Below are 27,129 nucleotides of genomic sequence, written 5' to 3' on the forward strand. Positions count from 1 at the left end.
GTTGTTTTATTAATTTATATTGATTGCTATTTGTATGTCAATTTGTATTTAGTTATTTTTATTGATGAATATTAATGCATACTTTTATTAATATTATTAAAGGAATAAATTACATTTTAAAATTAAAATTTTACAATATATTACAAACAGTTATTTTGTTATTGTGCTATTGTATTGTATTTTTGTTATTGTGTTATTGTATTGTAACAGTTATTGTAGTAATATTTTTGCTGTATTTTTGTTTAAATAAATGTATCCTTGGTGAGCAAGAGACTTCTTTCAAAAACATTTTAGAATCTTACCGACTCCAGCCTTTTGAACAGTATATTTTCAAGCTTTTTATTATATTTAATAATTTATTTAAAATAGTACGATTATTTTAAATAATTTTCAAATATTCAAAAATATATTTAAAATGTTTTTGAATACAATAACTGTTTTTGAATATATTGTAAAATTACAATTTTCAAATGTGCATTTGTTGACTAAGCTCAAATGACACAAGAGAGAGATCAAACTTTTTGCAATTTTGTTTGTAAAGCTAGTGGCGCAGAAACTAAACTTCACATTTAATGAAAGACTGATTTCAGGTGTTCTCATTGAGACAACGCAGAATTGTTTTAAGTTGATCTTGTGACCACCTAAGTGTATTTTGGATGCACAGCACTGAAAAAACTGTGTGTTGTAAAGTCAGCAGACAGTGTGCAGGGCCTCACAGTCCGTGTAAATGAGGAATAATGGCCTATCAGACTGACTGCATAAACAAACTGCAAGACGGAGCCCTTATTCAGAGTCAATAGCAGCCTGTGACACTAAAGCATTTGTGCCATTCACTCTGTGCCAGCACATTGATATCGGTGGGCCTGCAGAGAGGTAAAACACAGAGAAAGTGTGGATGTTTGCTCCTGATAACCAGCTGCTGTCTTAGGAGCGTCTCACACATGCCAGTTCGCCTGCTATCCAGATCTATTACACAATTCACTGTGAGCAAAACAAGACACTAGCAACGTTCTTCTTAAGTCATTAACCACAATACTGTCATTAATTATATGTCAGCACTGAAGAACAATCAAAACAAAGATTATAAAACATTTACATTTAGAAAAGGGCACATCATACGTCAGAAAATGTACTCAAGGATCAGTGTTTAAATATACGCTTGATTGCTAGCCAAGTACATCATGGAAGATTAAGTTCAAATAACGCACTATGACATAAGAGGCCATGCATTAGAGTAATTTTACCATAGTAAATTTTACCATTTTGATGCCTCTTGTGGATTTTTGCTGTCAAAAACTGTGGCAAATGCTAAGTCACCAATATTTAATAAAAAGTTAAATCATTTAATTGTTTACAACTGCTAAGCAAGCAATTTGGTGCATTAATTTGTATTTTTTTTATTATATAGAGTCAATAGTATTAGATATAAAATTAATATATATATAATTAATATAAATAAATAATAATTTTTTATGCATTGTGGGTCAACTGACATTCAACAGTGAACTTTTACTGCTCCTCAAGGCTGCATTTATTTGGCAAAAATAAGTAAAGAGTAAAAACAGTAATATTATGAAATATTATTACAATTTAAAATAACAAATTTTTATCTCAATATATCTTGTAATTTATTCCTGTGACGGCAAAGCTGAATTTTTCTGCAGCTATTACTCAAGTCTTCAGTCTCACATGATCCTTCAAAAATGCTGATATGCTGCTTAATAAACATTTATTTAAAACAGAAATCTTTTGTAACATTATAAATGTCTTTACTGTAATTTTTGATAAATTTAATACATCCTTGCTAAATAAAAGTATTAATTTTAACATTTTAAAAAAGAATCCTACTGCCCCCAAACTTTTGAATGGTAGTGCGTTGTTATAAATATATGTGAATAACTGCTTTTATGATAAAGCCTAATCATTATATAAGCAGTGTCAATATACAGTATGATTTATTGATACATGAGTCAATATTTAACGGTCTGAGAAATGGCTAAACAAACATCAGTTTTAGATAGCAAAACAACTTATGCAAGTTTCGGTAATGTCTGCCTGAACTGTAGGCACCGATCATCATATTCCCTTGTAAAATAAAACCTAAAGTTTAACATAATGCATACGACATTCTTCTATAATCCAGTAAAGAACTATAGTCCCATTGTAAGAAGCACAAACAAATTATGTTGCACTGACAGTGGAAAAGACATGGATCGTGAAGTGCTCTCAGAAGAGGCAAGTCCCCTTTAAAGCCATTAAAGATATGTGACCATGTGCCAGAACAGAGAAAAGAAAAACACTTATGTTTCTATCACCATAACACTTTAATAACCTGTCCTTACTTTCTCTCTCTATCTATCTATCTCTTCTTCTTGCTCTTTCTTCACTTTATGGTTGCTATGAGCCCAGATTCAGTGCTTGTAAACAGTGTCCGCATCCACTGCAGGCAATGAGGGGCACACGTACCCCTGATTATTCCAATTGGTTTGACCAGTCCAATTAATAAACCCAATTAGTTTGGCATACTAATTGGGGAGGATCTCAACATCAACCATTCAAATTTCCAAGTATATTTTAGCTTATAGATTTTTAACTGAATGGCAAACATGATACTTCAAAAGAAACATAATACTTTCATAATATACTCTAATAATTATTTTCCCCTTTATTCTTGATTCTTTTTTATTGGGTAAAATAATATTCAGGCCATACTCATAAGAGTCATTTGTTTATCCAAATCGCTTTCATGCAATCAACAAAATGACAGTAATGATGCCACTCCATCAATCGCCTTTAAAATTGGGCCAGATCAAATTTAAAGCAATAGTTCATCTAAAATGTACTAAAACTCAGGCCATCCAAGATTTAGATGTGTTTGTTTCTTCATGGGAACAGATTTGTAGACATTTAGCATTACATCACTTGCTCACCAATGGATCCTCTGCAGTGAATGGGTGCCGTCAGAATGAGAGTCCAAACAGCTGATAAAAACATCACAATAATCCACAAGTAATCAACACAACTCCACTCCATCAACTAACATCTTATGAAGTGAAAAGCTGTGTGTTTGTAAGAAACAAATCCATCCTTAACGCAGTTTAACATAATAACTCTTCCTCCAGTGAAAAAGTTCATCCTATTTTGTTTTCAGTTGTAAATGGTACTTGTCTGTGCATATTTCTCTGCTGATTCAGACAAGATGACTTTTCACTGGTCAAACCAATATTATGGATTATGGACTTGTATTTTAGCCAGAAGCAACACCTTGAAGTTATAAACGTCTTAATGATGGATTCGTTCATTACAAACACGCAGCCGCATGGATTATTGTAATGTTTTTATCAGCTGTTTGGACTCTCATTCTGACGGCACCCATTCACTGCAGAGGATCCAATGGTGAGCAAGAATACATTTTCCCCAAATTTATTCCCATGAAGAAACAAACTCATCTACATCTTGGATGCCCTGAGGGTGAGTAAATATTCATTTTTGGGTGAACTATTCCTTTAAAGTCAGCATAAAATGGATGTTGCAATTGTTTTTTTTTTCTTCCCTATTGTGATGTATATCTGAGTGAAATGGCTTTTCAAACTATAATTACTATATTATTTTAGATTTTTAGATCTGACACATTATATGTAAACAATGTTACCCAAGCGAAAAATAATAATAGTTCACAAACATTTACAATGTATATGTACTCATTTCACAAAAAAACAAAAGAAAACTATACATTTGTACAACATTACTTCTAACAATTTAGCCTAAATGCATGTTTATTCTCAATTTCCCTCCCAAATGTTGTACAATGGGCAGTTATGCCAGTTCTGTTTATTATGCCATTTCTGTTTAAATGTTATTTTGAAGTGAAAACTTAACTTTTAACTTTAAAAAAAAATTATTTATGAGTGAGAAGGTCAAGATTCCATGTTCGTTAATTTGAATTGAGGGCTTAAAGCTAGAGAACAGGATTAGAAGTGTATCCAACACTGCACAGGCCTCAAAGATGCACTCTTTGTTCTGACTGGAGGTTATTTTTTTCAGTTCACTAACTGGATAGGGTGAAAGTCATTACATAACTGGCTTAGTGTGCTGTGTGAAGGTTTCCCGCTAAAAGCTGTAATTGAATGTGATGTTATTAAAGGCATTTTAGAAGAATTAGTTGAACTGTTGGACAATATGCAAGACTTCACATGAATACAATGAAACTGTAAATACTAATTACTGCTGTACAGAAACACAGGCACAGCCCAGCCATTGGCTAATCAAATCCTGGGTACCAAGTGTAGAAAATGAAGAGAAGTATCCGACAAAGACTTGGCTATTTTTATAAAAAGTCTAGTTTTTGGCCCTTATAGATAAAACAAGATACAAGAAATCCAGATAAAATCCAAAGCCGTAAAATCCAAAATAAACACATCTGAACCAGTTAATCAGGATTACTAGACACCCATGCAGGTGTGTTTGGGGCAGGTTAGAGCTAAACTCTGCAGAATATTGGCCCTCCAGAAGCAGGACTGAAAACCCCTGCATTAGGGGATCCTCTTTCCGTCATTTCCAGTCCTCTCAGCAAAAAAAAAAAAAAAAAAAAAAAAAAAAAAATGTTTTTTTTTTCGGCAGTGTTGTGGAGCTTATCTTAGACCTCTGAGGAGCAGCAGGGGAGTGTCAGAACGAGGAAGTGGATGAAAGGGACGACATTCAGGCTACAGTTCTATTTACTATTCCGAGCGAGTTCGACTCAGCATGAGCGCAGCAATGGGAGCCAGGTGATCAAGCCAGGTGATCAAGCAGACCAACTGCTGAAAGACTCGACTCGTAGCAAGGGCAGAGCGATTAGCTGTGGAAGTCAAACAAGAGAAAAGAGAAGAAAAAAGAAAGGCAGAGAGGACGAAACAGCTTGAGAGAGAGGCCATAAACATACTTTAAGCAAGTATTTATGCAAGGGTCACAGTACTCGTGGGGGCAATAGAGTTACTTTCTTTGTGCCACCCAACCAAAAGTGGTACACTGTGTCCTAAGTAAGTTTGGGAACGAAGAATCATTTTTAAATTTTTTAACAGCACTTCCGCCAATGCGCACCATAGTAAAATACTCTGAAAGGTTTTCCTGCAGCAGCTTTGTAATGTCGGTACTGTATCCACAGCGCAACCACTGTAGTAAAATTACCGAGCTACTGACTCATAAGCCAGTTGTTTCTAGTGAATCGAAAACACACAGCACAACCAGTATAGTCAGATTCTCCAACGAATTACCGTAATGAGCTGGTTCTTTTAAGTGAATTAAACACATACATCGCATTCAGTGTAGTCCGACTCCAGGACGAATGAATCTTACGACCTTGTTCTCTTTAGTGAATCAATCACATGCAATGTATTCGGTGTAGTCTGTTTCTAAATCTAATGACTCTTATGAGTTGGTTCTTTTTAGTGAATCAAACACATACACAGAATCCTGTACAGTCCAATTCTTCAATGAATGACTCTTATGAGTCAGTTCTTTTAAGTGAATCAAACACATCCTGTGCATCCTGTGTAGACTGATTCATGAATGAGTTAATCATATGAACTGGTTCTTATAAGTGAATCAAACACATTCATCACATCTAGAAGCATTGGCTTGTATGCAATACAGTATATGTACTTGCATACAGTAGACCTATGTTTCTGACTAATATATAAGAAAAAGATCAAATTCCTCATAACAACAATGATCCGCATTTAAAAAAAAAAAAATCACTTCACACTTCTGGGATAAAACAAAAATATTTTGAAAACCAACTGAAAGATATGGTACATGTCTACCACAGGCACATAATAATGCACATTTATCACACTGCTATCTGATAATGGTGTACCCAGGATGGAGTTGGACCCGCTGTTCCACTCTCCCTTTCGCTGAGGTCCAGCCCTGTGATAAGAAAACCATTATGCACTTCCCTTTACTGTACCTGTTAAGTCATTGCATGTTGCAGACAGGAAGTTGTGAAGTAGCCATGGAATTAAATGACCTCTGCAATACTTTGGGTTGAATCAGCACATATAGCCATTACTAATCAATGAAATCTTCAGGAGTAGTCAGTACACTACCTTTCAAAATTTTGGGGTCAGCATTTTATTTTTGAGAGAAATTAATACTTTTATTCAGCAAGGACATACTGATCAGAAGTGACAATAAATACATTACAATGCTACAAAATATTCTGTTTCAAATAATTGCTGTTTTTCTTAATTTTCCTTTAATCAAAGAGTCTTTAAAAAAATGAATCATGGTTTCCACTAAAAAATTTAAAGCAGCAGAATTTTTTCAAAATTCACAACAATAATAAATGTTTAAATCAAAATAGAACACTAGCTTTCGTCATAATAAAATAATAATGAATAAAACTGATTACATTTATTGTTGTTTTGTATTTTGTTAAAACAATATGTCAGGATGTAGTGAAATTCATTATATTTCCTGAAAGGTCAACATGATTCTCAGGAGGGATTTCAAGTAAATAATGTTGGTCATAGTCCAGCTGCTGATGTAGGTCAACATTAAACAAAATCTCCATTGCATATGACATATGGAAAACATTTCCAAGTTCTCTCAGGTTGTTGTGGGGACATTTGATTATAGAAAGGCATATGGCATATGAGATGTTTGAACCTGATCATAAGACTCATAGCATGGTAACTAAAACAAAAGGCCCCGTGACCAAGCCCTGTCCAGGGGACATATAACTCCCTCAGACTGTATTTGACAATAAGAGCCTTTCCAGGAGCCTGTTGTTGCCCGCTGGGGACACGTTGCCATTGGAAGCGATTGATGTTTTTTTTCTCTTTTTTTTATCAAAAGAACAGGATATGCATGTCTAGATTCCATTGTTGTTCTGAAACCAGTGAGATCAACAACATCGCCTGCAGTTCCGTTCGTCTCTCCCCCGCAATGCCTCCGAAGAGTTAACACGCACTGCTCTCTGACATTTAACACTAAATGTGAGAATGTTGGTTCAGTCCTACACATAAAGCAGCCAATCAATACAACAAGCTCATTGACAGGCCTTCAAGGGCAGGGTGGGACTGCCCTCCCACTCTAGTCTGAGTAATCGCTTTGCACTTTTAAATGAGACATAGTGGTGCTTGCAAATGGAATTAGGGATTGCTCACACTAAAAAAAAAAAAAAAAAACCACACCATAAAGTTACCTGTTTTTATAGTTTTGTGATAAACAGAGTCGTCCACTGATAGATGGGGTAGTGGCTGGTAACAGAACTGATGGAAATGAGGTCAGATAATCAGACCTGAAATTGATGTAGAGAATATATGATGTAGAGAATATTAGTCAATATTGCAGTATTTCAACAGTCTTGAAGAACTACACACACACACAAGACCCTGGCAATGGTCTCACGTTTTTTTAAAAGTCAAACTTATTTTAACTTGAGCGCCAAATTTTTAGAACAATGTGTCATGCATGAGATGCTGACAAAAATAGACGCAAATGCAATGTTCAAAACGTGTTTACATAGAAAAACTATGGAAAAGTAGCATCAGTAAATTAACATCAAATTAGCAATTAGCATGACTAAACAGAATTGCAAAAATTGAATAGGTAAAAGTTGTATACAGAGAAAAAATGTCACCTTTAAATTTGAAGTTATTCACTAATCATTTTCTCTTCTCCCAAATATCATCCATGTTTGCGTTCAATTAAAAAATGATGCCATCGAAAAGTCATGTCAGATTTGACAGCAAGCCAAACATCTGTTTGCATATTTTTATCTTGTTAGACATTGGAATTCAAGATGAAAAACTACAATACCCATGCTTATATATATATATATAATTTGATTGTCATTCGCCATGCTTTATGGAATTGTAGTTCTTTCCCTCAATAAAGCCGTTAAGTGCAAAGACCTTTGCCTTCTTGTCCGATTTTTTGAAAACCAACGAAACCAACGCAGCTGAAAAGTGGTCAGGCACTAATGCATTCTATTCTGACTGCAAGTTTTAAATATACTGTATGGCTTTCAGTGGAAAGACAGTTATCTGATTTAGACAGTACTTTTCGCTCATCTTGCCAGTAGTGGATCAAGAACTATTTGGCACACCCATTTTATTATTTCCAGTAAGTAAAGTATCTACATATAGTGTTAACAGTGGTATTAAAACAAAAAACAATTTCCAAACAAGCTATTCTGGTCACATTCTAAATAAAAGAAGACATACCCTGAGGTCAGCAAAGTTCAAGAATGCATGTCATTATGCTTTTACAAATGTCACAAGACACAAGTGATCATGACCGCCTGCTAAATAGCCTACAGGCTGAAACAACCTCAGGGAACACGGTTATGTAACGTGTCAAATGAAAAATGATGTCAAATGCACATTTTTCTATGGGTCAATGGGAGAAATGGCCTTTGCCTTTTACTGATGCAAGCTAGTATTAGAGTCACAATTAACTGAATCATCTGAGTTTATATTCAGGAACACTGTGACACTGATTGACCTGTAGTCGTTCAAACTAAAGAGATTCTTGTCTCGTCAACCTTTGGCTCAGACATGCCATCATCACAGGTTCGTTATGTAATTCTTTAAGTAAGACTTTCACACAGGTGTGGAGGGAAAGATGACAGTGATGCAGTGGATGTGTTTTAGCAGACATTTCTCATTTGCATCTGCTGATTTCCCATTCAAAAGCACTGGCTCGATAACCTTCAGCAGTGAGAGCTGCATGAAAGACCAGGGAACGTGAAATCTTATGCTAAACATTGTCTTTCAGCTCTCTCAATATTAAATAATATAACCTTCACTGGTGAATAAAGTAACACAGCTTGCTTTGCTGCAAAATTATCCACTAATGCCAACTTAGCACAAAAGCTGCATCTGAAGTGGCATATTTACCATAATAAAGTGCATTTACACTATTTAATGTAGCACAGAGGCAGTATAAATATATTTACATAAAAATGGTAAGTGCAGAAATAATGTTAAATTAATTTTAAATATAATTTTAAAAATAAATTACAATGAAAATATGTTAGATAATTTTAAATATGAAATTATGAACATTAAAAAAATGAAAATGTAAAATTAAAACAAATATTTAAAAAAAAGTATTTATCTAAAAATTACAACAAAAAAAAAATACTCCGTCATGACAATAAGAAATTTTAAAGCTGTACTGATGCTGCATTTCTTTTACACAGAACCAATGCAGCATCAGAGCTGCCACTTATACTAGAGGAGCTGAAGTAGGCCAAAGCTGCATGTTTTAGTATGATTTTTATTCTGCTATGCATAATTATGCAGAATCTTGTATAGGCACAGAGCCTGACCATACCAATCTTAACTAGGCTCTGTAAAGGGGCCTTAAATAACACACAAGAATCACTGTGTTCTATTTAATATTTTCTGTCCCAATAGTAGTTCTATTAGTGAAAAGGTCACCATCAAATCCCCCAGTATAGGTATAATAATGATTATGGTGGCATAATCCACCATATATATATATAACAGACTGTCAAACTAACTAATCCTTAGTCAGACGTAAACTGTGGTCTTTTTTCTTATGCTGATATAAGAGGTGGTAAATCTGGTATGGGTCAGCCACTGTATATTGGCTGTCTACAGTCTGAATACTAGGGAGGAATGTAACATGCCACTGTGGGAGCAATAAAAAAAAATGTGCATGGGAGTGAGACCGCTGGTCACGACTGCTGTTCATCATTCAGCTGCAGCTTTGAAAGGCTCCAGAAAGATTAAAAATGAAATGAAATGATGTTGCTTATTGATCTGATTCTGACAGAGGACTGGGATGCAGATGAAACTTGTCTGTAAAAAGAACATGAAGCACTTTTTGCATTAATCCACAACACAACCTCATCGGGTTGCATGTGAGTGACATGCAGTAATCAACTTTTTTATTTTAAATTACATTTTCTGTAAAAAAAATCCTTAGTCAGACAGAGATATTACAGATACATCTGCAAAAATACAATGAAATATTACCAAAAAATCCTTGACCTCTTGATGCATACAGAAAATATGGACAGTATACATACAATATACTGCAAAAACAGTAGACAGTTATTTTAATATTTAATTCTGAACATACCTTATATTTTTGTTATGTGTAAATAAGCAAAACTCGCACGCAACATACTGTACAGTACACAACATACTGTACAGTAAGAGCACAAAAGTGCCAGAATCAGACAAACTTCTGATACAGAATTATGCAGTTCAGTACTGCTGCAGAAGGTTTTTGGGAACAGCCACCCGGAAAAATATCTGCGCAAGAGACACTGAGCTTCGATTAAAGAAACCGCGACCACAAACACTGGAGGAATATTTCTTCTTCCTCTCATTGTTCTTTGCTGTCATGCGGTTTCGTGGCTCCAGGTACAAAGCTTGTCCAAACAACTGTCCAGTCAGGGTTATTTTCAACATGTGTAAAACTTATGAGACTTTTCTCATAACCTCATTTGATTCACTAAATTGCAAACAATAGCTATTAACATGTAATATGTTTTTTACAACTTTTCTCAACACATATGTTTGCTACAGTAATAAGACCAGCCTATATTAAATCTGGATAGTTTGAAATACCATAAATATGCAGTTTTTCATATATATATATATATATATATATATATATATATCAATATTTCAATATTTCTATTTAACTTTATTTTAAACTACCAAAGAAAATATTGACAATATGACAGAAATGTAGTTCTTGTGTTCTATTCCACTGGCATCATAAAAGTTCAATCAATAAAGGGGAGACCGGGGCTAATTGTCACACTTTTTAATGAGCATTTCTCAGTTTGTGCTGTATATGCACATACTGACTAGGAACAAAAAACTATTTAACATTTTCACTGTTATTGCTCAGAGACGCATGATACAATTCCCTGAACTCAGATTAACCTTTTGTGCCAATATAGTTACTGAGATATGACCCTTCTGCCAACTTACCATGTGACAACTAGACCCTGTCTCCCTACTTTAATGTGTTGTAGAGGATTTTTCAATCGGAAACGTTTAAAAGAGAGTAAAACATGCAAATATGTTTTAAAACGGCAAATGTTTTATGTATAGACTGCACACCAGATTTTCAGATACAGTCAACACATCTACAAGACCTCGTAATATTTATGAGAAAACACTTCCCTGCAATATTGCGTAATTTTGCCACTCTTAGAGAGTAGCCTAAAAGGTAAACTCTTAAAATGTAAAAACTGTCTATGTTATGATTTTGCAATGAACAAATATAACGATAAAATTTGAGTTATATTATTATTTAAAAAAAATTGGCTACTACGTTATTTAAAGTTTTTTTTTCTACATGCGTACTTATAGAAGTATGCATAAAATAGTCATACAAGTCAAATATGACGTCTTGCCAATATGAGAGCGGAAGAACACACCGCTGAACTGGTACAGGTGTATGTCCATCTGACAGGTTCAGACAGGTTAGCCTACATCGCAATAAACATCATTTAAAAATATCTTACCTGTATGTCTTTTTGCGCGGGGGTCTGTCTTGCCTTTAGAGAGAGAGAGAGAGATTGATTTGAGTGCACACTGATATACTTGTAGTGTTTCGCACACTAGAGGTAAGTGTACTCAGTGTCCCTTTACTTTGTGGAATCGTTAATGAAGGCGACTGAAGTCATACGGCAGCGAGTCTCCGCCTCCTCCTGCGCTTCAGAGAAATATTTTTCATTCCAATAATGCCAACACGCTTGCTTTGATGCCACCTAGTGGTTTGAGATGGCATCTATCTATCTATCTATCTATCTATCTATCTATCTATCTTAATTTTTTTTTTTACATTTTTCTGAATTAATTTTAAAAATTCAATTGATTTAACTTTCAAAAAGAACATAAAAATACAGATTTTGTTTCAATACACTTTTCAAAATATTTTTTTTTTTCACCTTTAAAAGAACATAAAAACAACAACAACAACATTAGGAACGAAAATCTGAATAAAACAGACTTTTATTATGTTGGGACTTGTATTTTGAAATGTCACGAGGACTGTCAAAGCGTCTCCACGCTCCAGTTCAGTTGGTGGCGGTAATGCACCAAAAGTTGGCTTGCCCACCGCCAATACAAGAAGTCTTGCATCCTTTTAGAAGCTATGTCAACTTCAAGGTTAACTAACAAGTGTTACCGTCATCTGCTTAGCTTGAGCTCCACATGGAAATGTCACCAACAAGCCGCCAGACTGTCAACGATGAGAAGTGAATTTGAAGTGAGTGAGTTGTAAACAAACGTTTGTGGCTGGTTAGCATGACTGAATTGTCAATCTGCGCCGTGGCAGGTTATGATGAGATGTATGCATGTCTCTTATTATAGACTCTTTATTTGTCGTAAATCTCTCTCACACCTTTTTTTTTTATTCTAGAGAGACAAATCTATTATATAAGATCTGGATATGACTATATGAGATCTGGACAGACGTGACACAGACAACTTTACTGGCTCGATATATTTTATTTAGGTGCAAATTAAACATACCCTAGGCTGTAGTTTAGCACTTACATTATAATTATCTAATTCTGGTCTTTTATTATCTAAATTGTAGTCCTTTTTTATTTAACGTAACTGTTGTAGGTAAACAGTGTAACTGTTTGTGTATTAGTTGTAAGATTATCTTATCTTTAGGTCTTGATATTTGCTTGATGTGAAAGTCTGTTTTATTTGTGACCCATTTGTTTTAGTCGATATGTGGTGACAGATTTAGGAGTATTTCTTCAGCACAAATGGTTACAAGGACCAGTGTATGTGGAGGACATTCACAGGTAACAAACACAGACCTTTTGTGCCTTTTTACATTTCTAAATCGAGTCTCAAAATGTGCAAAAGTTTAAATTAACCTCTTTTCCCAATATTATCTGATATTTATATATTTTAAAGTGGTTTGATTGGATTCTGAAGAAAAGGGAACTCCATTTAAGCACACCTCTTGGAGAAAGAAAGGCATTTCAGTTCAGGTAAATAGTGTTTACTGAATTCTCAGGGTTAAGTTTAGTCTTGTACTAATCACTGACAGAGCACAAACACAATATTTGCAATATTCCTTTTAAATTTATTATGCAATATGATATACCAGTTGTGATTTATCATTATCATTACAGAGCATAATATTTGCAATATTGTTTGTACTTTTATTATGCAATAAGATATACCGGTTGATTTATCATTGCGTTGGTCAGGGTTCGTTCATTGTAAGATTGTTGTTCAAATAATTGTAATTTTCTACTGTAGGTTGTATTTTGTTAGGGTGTTAAAAAAAGTTATTTGTTTGTATACCAAAAGTCCCAGCAATGTCAGCCTCATAATTTTTTTTATTGCTCACATTCTTCAAATAATAATCTAAATAGCTTAAAATAACCAGCCAATGCAAAGTTCTTAGCACAGAAAACATGCCATACAAACCAAACAAATATTTTTAATACAGACAACTATTAATAAACCACTTATTTTTCTCATTTATTATTTATACAGCATAATTTTCACTTGTATTTTTGCAATGATTGGAAACTATTATTTTCTTAACATACACAGTGATTGTTTTGTATAGAGCACTAACAGATGCAGAATATGAGAGACTAGCAGAAGAGACACTGGACGCATTGGCAGAGTATTTTGAAGACCTCACAGATGAGAGCTTTACTGGATTGGAGTATGACGTTGTCTTCTCTGTAAGTACACATGCCCATATTCTCACATCCTTACAGGTTATGTCCCTGTGGTGCTTTTACATCTCAACCTTATGAAAAGTTTGTTGTGCCTAGATGTCCAGTAGGGGTCAATGTTGGTCTACATTAGGCTGTTTGCAACCCATTTCTTTGAATGAACCAGGATCTTCTATAATTACAAATTGTATGTAATTATATGATATTGTATGTAATTGTATGATATTATAGTTATGTTTCGATCAATTGATATAGACCATTGCCATTACTACAGTAAATTTCAAATGAGCAAGTTTATAAAATTAAAAAATTGCAATAATTATTCTTTTAATTAAAAATATTTTTGGCATGATTTGGAGTTGCCATTTCTCATCTTTACTTAAAGTTGCCCACTTCACCTGTCATGTAACTCATTTGTCTGAGCTTTATATCACCAGCCTTTTTGTGAAACATTGCAATTAAGTTGTTGCTCTGTAGGGTGAAAAAGGAGTCCTAAAACTTTTATGATGGTATCTTTTCTCTTCTTCTTTTATAGGAAAAGAGGTTTGTTTGAGTGTTATTGTTGTTGAGTGCTCCTGCATGACTTCTGTTAAGAGTTCAAAGCAAAAAAAGCTATTTGTGAAGCAGCCTTTATTGCAGTACCATGCAGAGAAAATGCACGTCTCCTGCAGGATTTATGAAGGCTGTAAACAGCTTTTAGCATGTTATTGTAAGACTGGACTAATGCCACTTTCAGTCTTTTCACACATACACACACACACACACACACACACACAGATTTTTGTTTATTTATTTAACAAATATCTTACTCAAACCCAGTGAATGATTAAGTCCATGCACTCATTTCAGTTAAATTTAAGCGTCTGGTGGGTGGCCAGCAGGCCCTGGTGACAGATTGATTGGTCATTCACGCTCCTCACTCTCCTCTGGCTGGATAAATGTCAAGTGGTGATTTTCCTGTCAGCTACTTACTCTTAGCAGCCAGTTTTTACACCTCTCTATAGCCTCACGTGCAGCCAGCAAACACAGACAGCTGTAGCCATCCCGTTAAATGGGATTCAGAAAATTCTCTTTTTGCACACTGACTCTGTTGCTACAGTTAGGATGATATAATGATACTCTTTAGATCAAACATTCGGACCGCTGCGAGCAAAGGCGTGGTTGACAGATTGAGCAATGTTCCCAGTAAAAAAAATTACAGGGGGAAAAGGCTTCTTTTTTTTTCTTGCCATAAATGTAATTTATTCCGAAGCAATAGTCTCATCAGTGCTCGTTCAGGTCTTACTTTAATCAGCATATTTGTGATATTTGCCTTAAATTGATTTCTAGGATACTTTTTAACTTTATGAAGGGCAGTATTTTCATAACCTTATTAAATGTATGTCATCATTTATGTCAAATTCTTAAGTTTCGTCAATACATTCAGTTAGAATAATAAGACACTGTATGGTTGTTACCATTCAAATGAAATCAGTATCAACAAACTCCATCTTTCCACTGCAGAGGAAACACAGAAGCTGCATCAAAACTGCCATTTAGATGTACTTACTCAGACTGTTTAATGAAGATAAGAGGTTCTACAAATGCATTTACACAGTAAAAATTTAAAATGCATAAATAATGTTTTAAGATTACTGTTTTACTTTTTTAACATACAAATATGAAATGTTGGAAAAATGCAGATACTTTTAAATATGAAACCAAACCACCAGTAGGTGGCGGCAAGTGACTGTCTTAATGAATGACTCATTGACTCACCCAATTCGTTAAAAAATGCTGAATCATTCAGTAACGAAACGCTGTTGTGTGTTGCTCGGAGATGTTCTGCTGTGGTTTTGCTTAGAACTGTCAATAATGTGTCTAAAATGTAAGTCAGTTAGTATTAACTAGTTTGTTGTACTACTGTTGTATAAAGTCAATGTCACATTTGCAGTCGTGCTAATAGTCTGGAAAACATCACTCGTGATGTTGCTTACCTGTATCATATATTATATAGAATATTTATCTTTTTTTTCTACCACAGTATGTTTGTTTCTTTGTGTGTGCTGTTGCGCTTATTAGGGCCCGAGCACCGATGGTGTGAGGACCCTATTGGAATTGCTCCGTTTCTTATTACTGGCAACAGGAAATGACTTTGTTTACACTAACTTAAACATGCAATGTCCAATCTGCACCAAACATACATGTTTAGTAAGGATACTGGCCTGAAGACATCTACACATTAATGTTCAGTAATAATTTTAGCGCCACCTGTTGGCAACAAGATATGCCATGCTTTACACTAACGCAAACATACCATGTTCAATCTGCACCAGACTTCACATGTTTGATAAAAGTCCTGGCCTGAAGACATCTACATGCCAACATCCAGTTATAATCATAGCGCCACCAGCTGGCAGCAGGAAGTTTGGCACATATAAATGACTTTGACATATTTCTCCTATATTTACCACTTTTAATGCATATTGCCCACTGTTTGCTGTTTTCCTAAAGCCACCGGGTGGCGGTGAGCCCGGGTGCGAGGGCCCTTTCATCGCTGCTTGCAGCTTTAATTAGTTTTGATTTCTCCACGAGTCAGTCAGGCTGCACGAGCCTCAACTGAGGTGACCTTGATACTGTCAATACATTATCCGTTATCAGTCACCGTTTACACTGGAAAAAAATAAAATCAGAATCAATCTCGCCAAAGTTTCGGTGCTGCCCTAGTTATTGTTTGTTATTGTCATTTTAATCATGTTACTTGTCTGGTTGGGCAAGTAAAAGTCTCTTTCACTTGCCCCTTCACAAATTCCACTTGTCCTTGAGAAGCATTAATGTTTAGCCCTATATATATATATATATATATATATATTCATACATACATACACAGTGGAGATCAAAATTAGAGAACAACCTGCAATTTCTTAAATTTCAAGGTCACTGCTTAGCCCTATTTAAAGTTATCCTAACAGGAGTAGAAGGGCAGTTTTTAAAGCATATTTCACAAATTAATTGTATTCTGAAGCACAGTATAAGAAACTTAAATGAGAAATATAAAAAAGAACTCTGATCAAAATTAAAGAACGCTTACAAATGCCTTCACCTGGTGCTAATTTCCTTAATTATATGACAAACGCTATTGAACTGGCAGCATTCCACCAATTTTCACTGAGATTGCAAGATGGCGGGTTGCTCGTGACTGAAACCCTGCGACAGGAGGTGGTCCAGATGAAGGCTAAAGGGATGACCCTTTCAGCCACTGCAAGACAAGTTGGTCATTCCAAATCTGTGATTTCTAGAATATTGCAGCTTTACAATGACACTAATTAATTCAAGTCCCCCAAAAAGGCTGGTCGTCCACATAAGACAAATGCTCGAGAAGCCAGGATAATGCGGAGTCTCTCAATGGGGAATCGGTTCAACACTGAAGCTGGAATTGCTCACCAGTTCAGTGCTGAACAGGGTAAGGATCTATCTCTGCATGTTTAAGAGAAGTCGGATTGAAAGCACACTCTGAACTGACTAAGCCTCTCATCAGCAGAAAGAATCAAAAGGCTAGGCTCACCTTTGCTGAGGAGCATGTTGTTTGGAGAGAGGAGAACTGGTCCAAAGTTCACTTTAGGTGAATTGAATTTATTGTGGGCCTGATGGGAAAGATTTTGTTCACCATCAAACTGGGGAAAGACTGAAGAGCATCTCTGAGAAGCATCTCAACCCGCTCAGAAGCAGTTCAGAGTTGTGGCATAAGGCACACAACGTCTCCTTATATGTAACCAAGATGTTCCCTTTCAGTCAGTCACTTTGATGTTGTGTCGAAGTTCCGTCACTAGGGGTCCCTATACTAAACTCCACAGCTGCTGAATTGCATTACGAGTCAATGGGGGCGCAAATGTTGACAAGCCCAGCATGTCACAACCAAATGCACCTTATACTCCCCGTAACCTTCCAATGCCCAAGACTTATGACCTCACTCTCCAACATCCGGGAGAGCCACCATATAAGGCAGAAGTCACCTCAGCCAGAGCCTTTTCTCATCTGAGAAAATAAGAATAAAATAGTGGCTGAAAAGTCTTGGTTGTTAACGTTGGGAAGCGTTAATTTCCCAGAGTGGGGAAAGAACACTACGGAGACCACATCCTACCCAAAAGGGAGGTAACGTGGAGATTAGGGATGGGAAGATTCCCCGGTTCGCTTGGTGCATCGGCATAAAAAGTTAACGATGCGATGCATCGGTTTAAAAAGTGTGCATCGGCTACAAGTTATCATTTATATTGCGATGCATCGTTTCTAACATACTTGCATTGGTAAAACCGATTTATTTATATATAATTACTAGTGGATGCGCTATTTTTTTATTTAGAAAGTGACCAATAATCTGTGACCAATATTTTATATGTAGATTGATTTCTCCTCTCTAAACTGTTTCTCAAGCGCGCTCTCTCATCACCACTGCTGCTGCGTGAATATGATGCATCACAACACCACAGAGACCCGATGAAAAACTGGGATTAAAGTCCAAAACCTGACTTGAAATAACCTAACAACTCAATCGGGGCTATAAACGACAAATTAAATTCACACAATCTCACTAATTTGTGCACGCTTATTCTTAAGCAGACCTTAATGTCGATCATGGATCAAATCGATCCACCATGACAAACAGCGAACATATCTGTGCTGTTTAATGCATTTGAGACGCTGTGTTTTCCTCAGTGCATAACTGACATGTCACAGGTATATTTTTCATCTGTAAATGTTAGAAAGTCATGCAAACATACCCATTTTGCTGTCAGGAGTGGGCGAGGCTCACGAGAGCAACGAGTGCTGCTGCGCGCATGCACGCTAAACAGACTAGGAGTGCAATAATTCTGAGTAAAATATACATTTTGCTAAAAAAATAGTTTTTGGACATTAAATGTGTCTTTTGTAGAATTTTAAACCTACATAGAAGTGCATTTTTATGATAGCAGTAACGGACTATTGTAATAGGTAAATCAAATGTAAGCTAGTAGGCTACAGTACTAATTACCAAGCTCAAATGAGTTAATGTGTGTTTCTTATAGCAGTTAAAATGTAGTCATTTTCTTTATTTATTTTCATTTTTAATTCAACCAGGTTAGTTTCCCAGCATAAGTTGCCACAGTGACTAAGCTTGATCTAGGCCTATGTTAAATTTGCTTTATGGAACCAAATCATTTGACAATGAGTCAGACTAACTGTAATAAGTTTGGCTTATTTAGTTAACTTGTTTTATGAAACAGGCCTCAAGGCATTAAAAGTGATCATATTTTCTCTATTTCATCGTATTGCATCGAATCGCATTGTGTTGAATCGAATCGAATCGAAATCGGATCGCACTGCATCGTAATAGGGGTGAATCATATGTATGTATCTTTAATGTATCGTATTGTTCGCTATGCATTGAGATGCGTATCGTATCGGCCTGAGTCATGAGATGCACATCCCTAGTGGAGATACAACCTATTGACTCACTAAAAGGGAGTACTAAATAAGGAAGGTTTCTATGGTGGGCTCCACATAAGGGGAGAACTACCAAGCACAGAACCAGGTGACAGACCATTTGTCTGTCTAGGGAAAAGTCCTTATTATGAATAGGGCAGTGGATTAATATTCATATGGGACCACATAGGGAGCATAGGGAGTCACAACATATGGAGCACCATCCCATTAATAGAGTTTACTAGAGGGATACTTACAAGTAATGAGTTCTTAGAGTGAGTTTCTCCTCCAAAGTCAGCTACGCAAGAGTGCTTGAATGATGGAAAGGCAGTCCAGGGTTCATAAAAGGAAATGAACTGGACTCAAAGAGTGCACATTATCACCTCAGAGAGGGGAAGGACGTTATATGCATCCAGGCTGGGGCCTCAGAATGTGAGAGTTTGCTGGCCCAAATTCTAGGCACATTTGTAAATGGAGAGGGCTTAGATTTTTCATCCTCTCAGCGAATGTAATCAGGAAGACATATTTGTAGTGAGAGCACTAATTCAACTGACTGGAAGGCTCAATGGATCTCTCCTGTAAGGCCTCAAGGCCACTGAGAGTTCCCAAGAGAGGATGAGGCGTGGTCTAGGAGGATTCAACCTCTGTGCACCTCATAAGAAACTAATAACCAGATTGTGCTTCCCCACCGATATGCCACTCACAGGTCTGTGGCTCACCACGTACACCTTGAGTGTAAATGCAGAAGGGTGTCTATTCAGGCCCTCTTAGAGCAAGGACAGCACGGATCTCACGAAAATGCACCACTTCATGTTGTATAACCACCTCGTGAGGGGGCTCTAGCCTGAGCGATAGTGTCGACCACCGTTGGTGAAAGATCTCTAATCCCTCCTCATCCCATTTAGGGACTGAGTATGGGGATTCCAGAGATCTAGGTGCGGGTGCCAAATCGTGCCTTTGCAATGAGGCTCACTGGGGAAGGCGCATACTTGTGTAGGCCCCCAGGCCAGCAATGTTACCGTGCGTCCGTGCTGAGGGAGGCCTCAGACAGGGAACCACAATGTACAAAGGGAGGAATTCCGTGAGGCAACAGATGTGTTTGTGGCTGACTGAATCACTCCAATCAGCTGGACCGTCTGAGGATGGAGTCTCCACTCATCCTGGAGAGAGAGACCTGTCGCAAGAGAGATTCCGCTGCGTGAATGTGAGTGGTTTGCAGAAACTTAAGTTCCTGCTGGCTCCAGGAGGAGATGATGGGCGAGTTGTGGCATATGACAGGAGTGACTACTGCCCTGGTGGCTGCCATCACTGCTGTCCGTCCGGACTAGCACGTGCTTGTCCTGGATCAATGGTCGAGAGCTCCCCAAGTAAAAAGCACTGCCGACAACTTTTGGGCAATTGACTGCCCGTGCAGGCAGGAAACGAACAGGTCCCTAAGGTTGCACGCCCGTTGCATGAAGCACCTCAACATATCCTGGAAACATCCGTTGTTGGAATGGTGCTTTTGGGCACTGATCGAGAGGCACACCCACCCATAGAAACAGAGGTCCTTCCAAGGATTGGAATGGGACAGCACCTTGTGTGAAAGCCACACGGTGCAAGCCACGGCACCATGCTCCTCGCAGAACTCGGTCAAACAGTTCTGAAGTGGTCTTATAAGCATCTTCTGGCAGCATGATGCGGCCAAGGAAGCCATACCCCAGGAGCCTCTGAATAATTCAAGTGGAACCACTATTCTGTGCTTGGGACCCCCAAACAACTCAGCACTGTTGGAGCACAGACCTTCTCAAGGTGTGCTGCCTGGAAACTGTCCAATTTTATGCTGAAAAAAGAGATGCTCTACCCATGGGAGAACTTACTTTTTTCCCAGCTGATCTGAAGGCCCAGTTGGACTGGGTGATGAGGTAACATGTCTCTGTGTGCACCCACCAAGTCTCGAGAGTGCGCTAAGCTGGGGAAGCCGAAGCTTGCCTAGGCTCATTATACTGGCTTGAGATCAGACCTGGTGCATCAAAACTTGAGGAGGCAGAAGACTGTGTCCAAACAGGCTTTTATGCTCAATTTCAGTGCCTGGCCATCGAGATACCAAGGGCCAGAAACGCTGTGTGAGTAGTATGACCCAGGGAAGAATTAATTTCTGTTTTACTGACCACTTGGTGGCCGTTTGCCTAATGGCAGATAGCCTAGGTGATGCAGCATCCACCTCCTGACTCCCAACGGAAGTGGAGCTGGCTGGTCAGCAAATACCCTGGGTCGCTTGTTTCAGGTCTGCTATGAAACCTGCCTGAGGGTTCTAAGAAACCTAAGAACAAACTAGTGGTGCCACCTGGCTGAGCCATTAGTTGGGCTTAACCACTGGTTCAGGCTACTGCAGGGTCAGTGCAGTTCTCACAAGGCATATCCAGCGACAAGCAGGCTGAGACATCAGGGGTCCAAAGATAGAACCCGACCAAGCCGAGGTAGAATACTTCCACCCACTTGCTGACTGTCGAGAATTGCCGGGCAAATTCTCTGACTGTGTCGCCAGAGAGACCAACCTGGGAAATGGGGGCGTCAAAAAAGCACACTTCCTCAGAACCCGCATCCCCGTCAGATTGAACCACAGGTGGTGCTTCTGGGTCACTAATGTGGACATTGCCCCCCCCCAGGGGGCCTGCGTCGTGACCTCCGTAGCCCGGAGGGCATAGTCAGTTGCTGAACGCAGTTCCTGCATGCTCCGGGTTGGGATCACCCTCCTGCAGATCCTGGCCTAAACACCTTGCAGGACAGCTATGGCATGCAGAGTGGCACAGCTTGTCCAGAAGCTGTATAAGCTCTTGCCCCAAGGGACGAGGTAACTTAGGTGCTCTGGATGGGAGTCTCGGACGGCCCTACCAGGTGCACCGCAATCGCTCTCTCCATCTGGCGACCCCCATATATCCTTTTGCTGGACCTCCATCAAGGGTGGCGAGAACAGAAGGACCGAAGTATCGTGTTATGGCAGAAAGGTGCCTTCCACATTTTCAGCACTTCCGGGAAGAAAGGAACTGGGGTGGAGCGTGACAGAGTTTCACACTCGGTCTCCAACAACCAACCAACCGAGAGAGCCCAGGTCAGGGTGGAGGAGTCCACTCAAGCCTGACACTATCTGCTGCACTGGTAAGCACAGTTGGCATCTCAGCATCAGGCTCAGACTGACACACAGCACCCGGAAGTGCCGGTTAAGTAGAGTCATCTGCTTTCGATCAATCAAATCTGGCAAAGCTGCTCCCGCAACATCTCCTTGCTCTCCATCAGTGCACATCATCGAGGCCTCGTACCTGGAAGTAGAAGGGCCCGGACAGGAAGCAGCTGAAGTGATTTGCGGTCTTTCTTTAAAAAAGAACGCGAGCACAATGTGTCGATAGCCATGTCCTCGCAAGAAGGACATAAACCATCCACAAAAGCTGTTTCAGCATGTGCAAAGCCCAAACACTGAACACAGCAATCGTGCCTGTCAGAGGGTGAGATGTACAAACCGCAAAAAGAAGGGCACAGAAAAGCATGTTGTAAACACACACAAATCCACCTGTGAAGCTCTTTTAGAGAAATTGCTCTTTTAGGAGGAAATTTGCTCTCAAAGATCGCCGCTGAAGCACCCAGGGTGGTACTCTTACTACACTTATCTGTGTATGAGCAAGGGAGAAACCGCTGCTTGTGCCATAGATCCAACGATGAGGAGATTGAGAGGTGAATGAAGTGCTGCATCTCCAAAAGAGATGCTGCATCGGCTCCGAAGAACAGAACGAGTGAGCAAATGCCACGCTGGCCTATTTATACCCGGATATCCGGGTGAGTGGCCAGCCATGCAAATTTTGCTCGCCAATTTCATTGGCCATTTCTCAGTAGCCACTTTCACACAGTAAACCAGTAAATTGCCATAAAATTACCGGAACGACTTTACCGATAAATACAAAAATGTGCTGGTCACACAGTCAATGACGTTCCATCTTTTTACCGGTAAAGCACCATTCACACATCGGTTTCAAATTACCGGTAAATTCTGTGACATCATTAACCAGAAATTACCTCTAAACGGCTGCTGTTGTGTTTGTAAACATGGAGGGGTATACGCGGTCAGTAATTTTGTTGATGTTTTCATTTCTGTGTCAAACATTCACATTCATGCAGCTGGTTTTTGCCCAGAGACATAGTATTAGACAACTTCAAAATGAATGACACCGTACAGAGGCATCAGAATGTTATGATTGGCCCAGAGCCGTTGAATTTTAAATTTCAACAGCTCTGGATTGGCCCAGAGTAGACATCTTACGTCAGCGCGTTCTAACTTGTACGTGCTCATACATAACATTACCAGTAAATTACCCGGTAATCTGCTCTGTGTGAATGCAGAATGAAGATTACCGGTAATTTACTGGTAAAGTTACAACTTCTCATACCGGTAAATTCGTTCCGGCAATTTACTGGTATGAGAAGTTGTAACATTACCAGTAAATTGTTTATGAAAAGGTCCTGTTCACGTATGATCTCTTAACGGTAAGTAACCGGTAATTTACCAGTAAAGTCTGTATGTGTGAAAGGGGCTAATGATGTCGGAGGTGTCTGGGGTCCCAAGTGTGACCCCTAGTGTTGGAACTTCAACACTATGTCGAAGCGACAGACTGAAAGGGAACTAGTGATATCCTGCAGTCCCATTATTACTAATTTTGTATTATAAATATAATCTAAAAATATTTACAGAACATTGGGGAAAAAGTAAATGGACCCGTTCATTTATTTAAAAAATATTTTAATTTTAACAGTTATAATTATGAATTATAAATATAATATATTAAGTTATAAATATATAAGTATAATTTAAAACAAATTCTCTTTCATCCATTCAAGGTTGTTCTTCCTGTCAGTGGTGCCATTTTAGTGTTAAAGCCACAGACTGAAGCCATCATATGATTACATGTATGTTAAATTTCTTAACAGAATGGAGTGCTGACAGTGAAAGTGGGCTCTGACCACGGTACATATGTTATCAACAAACAGACACCCAACCGACAGATTTGGCTCTCCTCGCCGACAAGGTTAGACACTCATTTGTGAATGTTCATATGCTATGCTTAACTGTTTAATCAATTTAATGTAAAAGAGTTGGAACTGAATCAGCAAATTTCTTGCTAACTGTGTAAGACATTTCTGAATGTTTCCTTTCTCAGCGGGCCAAAACGCTACGATTGGACAGGGGAGCGATGGGTGTACACTCACGATGGCATGACATTGCATAATCTGCTCTCCAAAGAGTTGTCCGTCATCTTCAGATCAAATATAGACCTGTCACATCTCCTCCATTCATGATGAGACCAATGTGAAGAACAGACACTGTTATAAATCCTTTCCACACCAGTTCTCTTGTGACTCTCGTGATCTTTTTGGTTAAACAATAAGGGTAAGAATTTAAAACTCTAGCTAATGTTCAAAAAGACCTTCTGGACTTGAATATTTTAATGGTTTTTGCCTCTTTTAGCATGAACATTTAAAAAAAAAAACACCAAATCCCAAACAAGTATAGACCCTGGATAAACCGAAGAGATGATTTATTTGTCTACATCAAACCTGTATGCAATTATAAGCTTTAAATGCACTCAGAACAGCAGAAAGGGCTCTCATAATCAAATCCCTGTAAACCTGTGCCTGGTTAGATTAAAACCAGATTAAAGAGATCACATTTAATGGATCTTAAACCAGTTGAATAAGACAAATGGACACAGATTGTTTTTTGGAGGCTGTATTTATCTGCACGTCTGGCCCTGCTTGAACTAGAGGCTGCTGGCTAGATGCGGGAAAAGAAGGGGATTATGACAGACAGATGGAGAAGTTTTTGCTTTAAAAGCCCCCAGTTAGAGCCTTTATTCAAGAGCTATCTGTGAATAACAGCATCACATCTGATCATATTCCTCAGAGCTTTACCGGCACCCTCAGATAATTTCAAAAATACCAGCCCAAGTTAACATCAATCCGCCCGTCAGTTAAAGCTGTGTCGTTAACTCTGGTGATACAACATAGTCGATCATTACTCCCCAGACGCCTCTTAGCGTAATAGCCCATATATTGCAACATTAACTTGACACGCTGTCCATGCAAATGTTGAAATATGAGATGGATTGCACTGATATGTTTGATGTCTTCATTGGGGTTGCATGATGAAACAATGGCACATCTGCCACCGTTCTGATGTCTGATGTATTTGTCCATTGGTGCATTTGTAAATATAATATGAAATATTATTTTTAAAAATGTTTTATTTTCATTGTATACACATTGTGGTTTATGGTTAATTTTATCAGTTAGTAGTAGTAATAATCGTAAATTCTTATAAATTAATAAAATAATATAACATTATAAATTCTTAATAAAAACAACAATACATAAAATATAACAATATAATTCTTAATAAAAAATGCGAACTTAATTCATAAGTAATAAATCAAAATAATACATCTTAATAGTTATTAATACTACTACAAATAATAATATTTAATGCTAATATAGTTAATATTTTTGTCTAGTAAATATGTTAATATTTATTAAAACATTATTTACATTATTGTTAATAGTACTATTAATTAGTATTTGTTATTTTGATTTATGAATTAGGTTTAATTTGAATTTTTACTTGAGTATAACATTTAATCATTTATAATGTTATAATTACATTAAGTATGTATTAATAATATATTATCATAAATACAAGCTAAAATAATAATACTTTATTTTAGTTATGTTATTTATACTATTTTTATTATTTTCTTTTATTATATATTTATTTTTTTACAAGAAAGTGTTATAGGCTAGTATCTTTAAGCGGATTTTTATTTGTACGTTTTATTTCGGTAGGTGTTTGAGAATCGGAGTGAGTCTGCGTGAAGGGCTACTTCTCTGACTCCATATCTGTGCATGTGTTGTAAATGCAACTGATTTCAGCGTTACACTTTGATATGAAGATTCGAGACCAATTACTTTGAAATAAGTTTCTCATAGTAATTGCACCAGCTTCTTTTACATTTTTGTGAAAGCTGTAATACTCTGTCTTTCAGCTAAAGGGTCCTTTAAGATGCCAGATTAATCCCAGTACTAATGGCACCTAATTATAATGCAAGCAGCTATTCAATCAGTGCTCATGGCCGATGATAAACGCTTCAAGCATCTTGTCTCTCTTTGTCCAGACATGAATATGCAAATGTCTATTATAGAGCTCAACTCACAGGCCCAAAAATAGAATGAAGTTTCCATGGGAACATGGATTTATCACTGAACACTGATGTCAATTGAGTGGTTTTGCTCCAAACAAGCAAAGGAAGTCTGAAAGATTCTCTGAGCTCACGCATGTTTTGCTGTCATCTCACCGCCGTTGCTGGACATCAAACATCACCCTCAGCAGAGCATTTCTCAGAAGAATGTCGTCTAATGTAACCATTCAGGAATATCATGAAAGCATCGAGCTAAAAATACAAAGCAACCTGGGAAAATGAACCCACATGACCTGTTATGTCAGGCAACATAACAGCCCCAAAACACTTGTCTGATAATGCAATAATGATTTTTTTGAATTGAGGATTCAATGTTCAATGTAAAGAAGAAATAGGAACTGTTCTTCGAATCAGGTGAGTCTTGTACTTTCTTGTTATTTCACTCAGTTAACAACAATGCCATGAATCAACCAAAGGCCTGATGCACTTCAGATGACTCAACTGTACTGTATAGAGCATTCTGTAAAAAAATGCAAAAACTGAATATCTTTCTGAATTAATATCTAAAAATTCACACAATCCAAAAATTCTGTTTAATACGTTAAATACTATTTTTTCTCCTGCTAACACTTGTGGTCTGGACAGTACTCCAGAGACCTGCGCAGCATTCCTACATTCTTTTATGGGAAAGGTGGACGCCATACGGTCTACTGTTACAATGTGCAGTCATGACCCCTCTGAACCACTCACTTGTCATGCTTTTTTTGAACGGTTTGA

At 37.6% G+C, this 27,129-nt stretch overlaps 2 protein-coding genes across 2 annotated transcripts in view; one reads left to right on the forward strand and one right to left on the reverse strand.

Moving 5' to 3' along the window:
• Positions 1 to 11,678, reverse strand: part of LOC107674291 (phosphatidylinositol 4-phosphate 5-kinase type-1 beta-like) — a 36,627-nt gene extending 24,949 nt beyond the window's left edge. The window contains exon 1 of the mRNA XM_016468231.1: positions 11,504 to 11,678. The gene's annotated coding sequence lies outside the window, so the exon portion shown is untranslated. The remainder of the gene's footprint in view (positions 1 to 11,503) is intronic.
• A 379-nt stretch (positions 11,679 to 12,057) lies between these two features.
• fxn (frataxin) lies at positions 12,058 to 25,358 on the forward strand. The gene is made up of 6 exons (XM_016468260.1): positions 12,058 to 12,249; positions 12,719 to 12,799; positions 12,915 to 12,991; positions 13,582 to 13,702; positions 24,092 to 24,189; positions 24,322 to 25,358. Exons 1-6 carry the CDS (start codon positions 12,136 to 12,138, stop codon positions 24,458 to 24,460), a joined length of 630 nt encoding a protein of 209 aa, XP_016323746.1. The 5' UTR covers positions 12,058 to 12,135; the 3' UTR covers positions 24,461 to 25,358.
• The last annotated feature ends 1,771 nt before the right edge of the window (positions 25,359 to 27,129 follow it).

This window comes from Sinocyclocheilus anshuiensis, unplaced genomic scaffold (assembly GCF_001515605.1).
Source record: "Sinocyclocheilus anshuiensis isolate Anshui unplaced genomic scaffold, SAMN03320099.WGS_v1.1 scaffold188, whole genome shotgun sequence".
Classification (NCBI taxonomy): Eukaryota; Metazoa; Chordata; class Actinopteri; order Cypriniformes; family Cyprinidae; genus Sinocyclocheilus; species Sinocyclocheilus anshuiensis.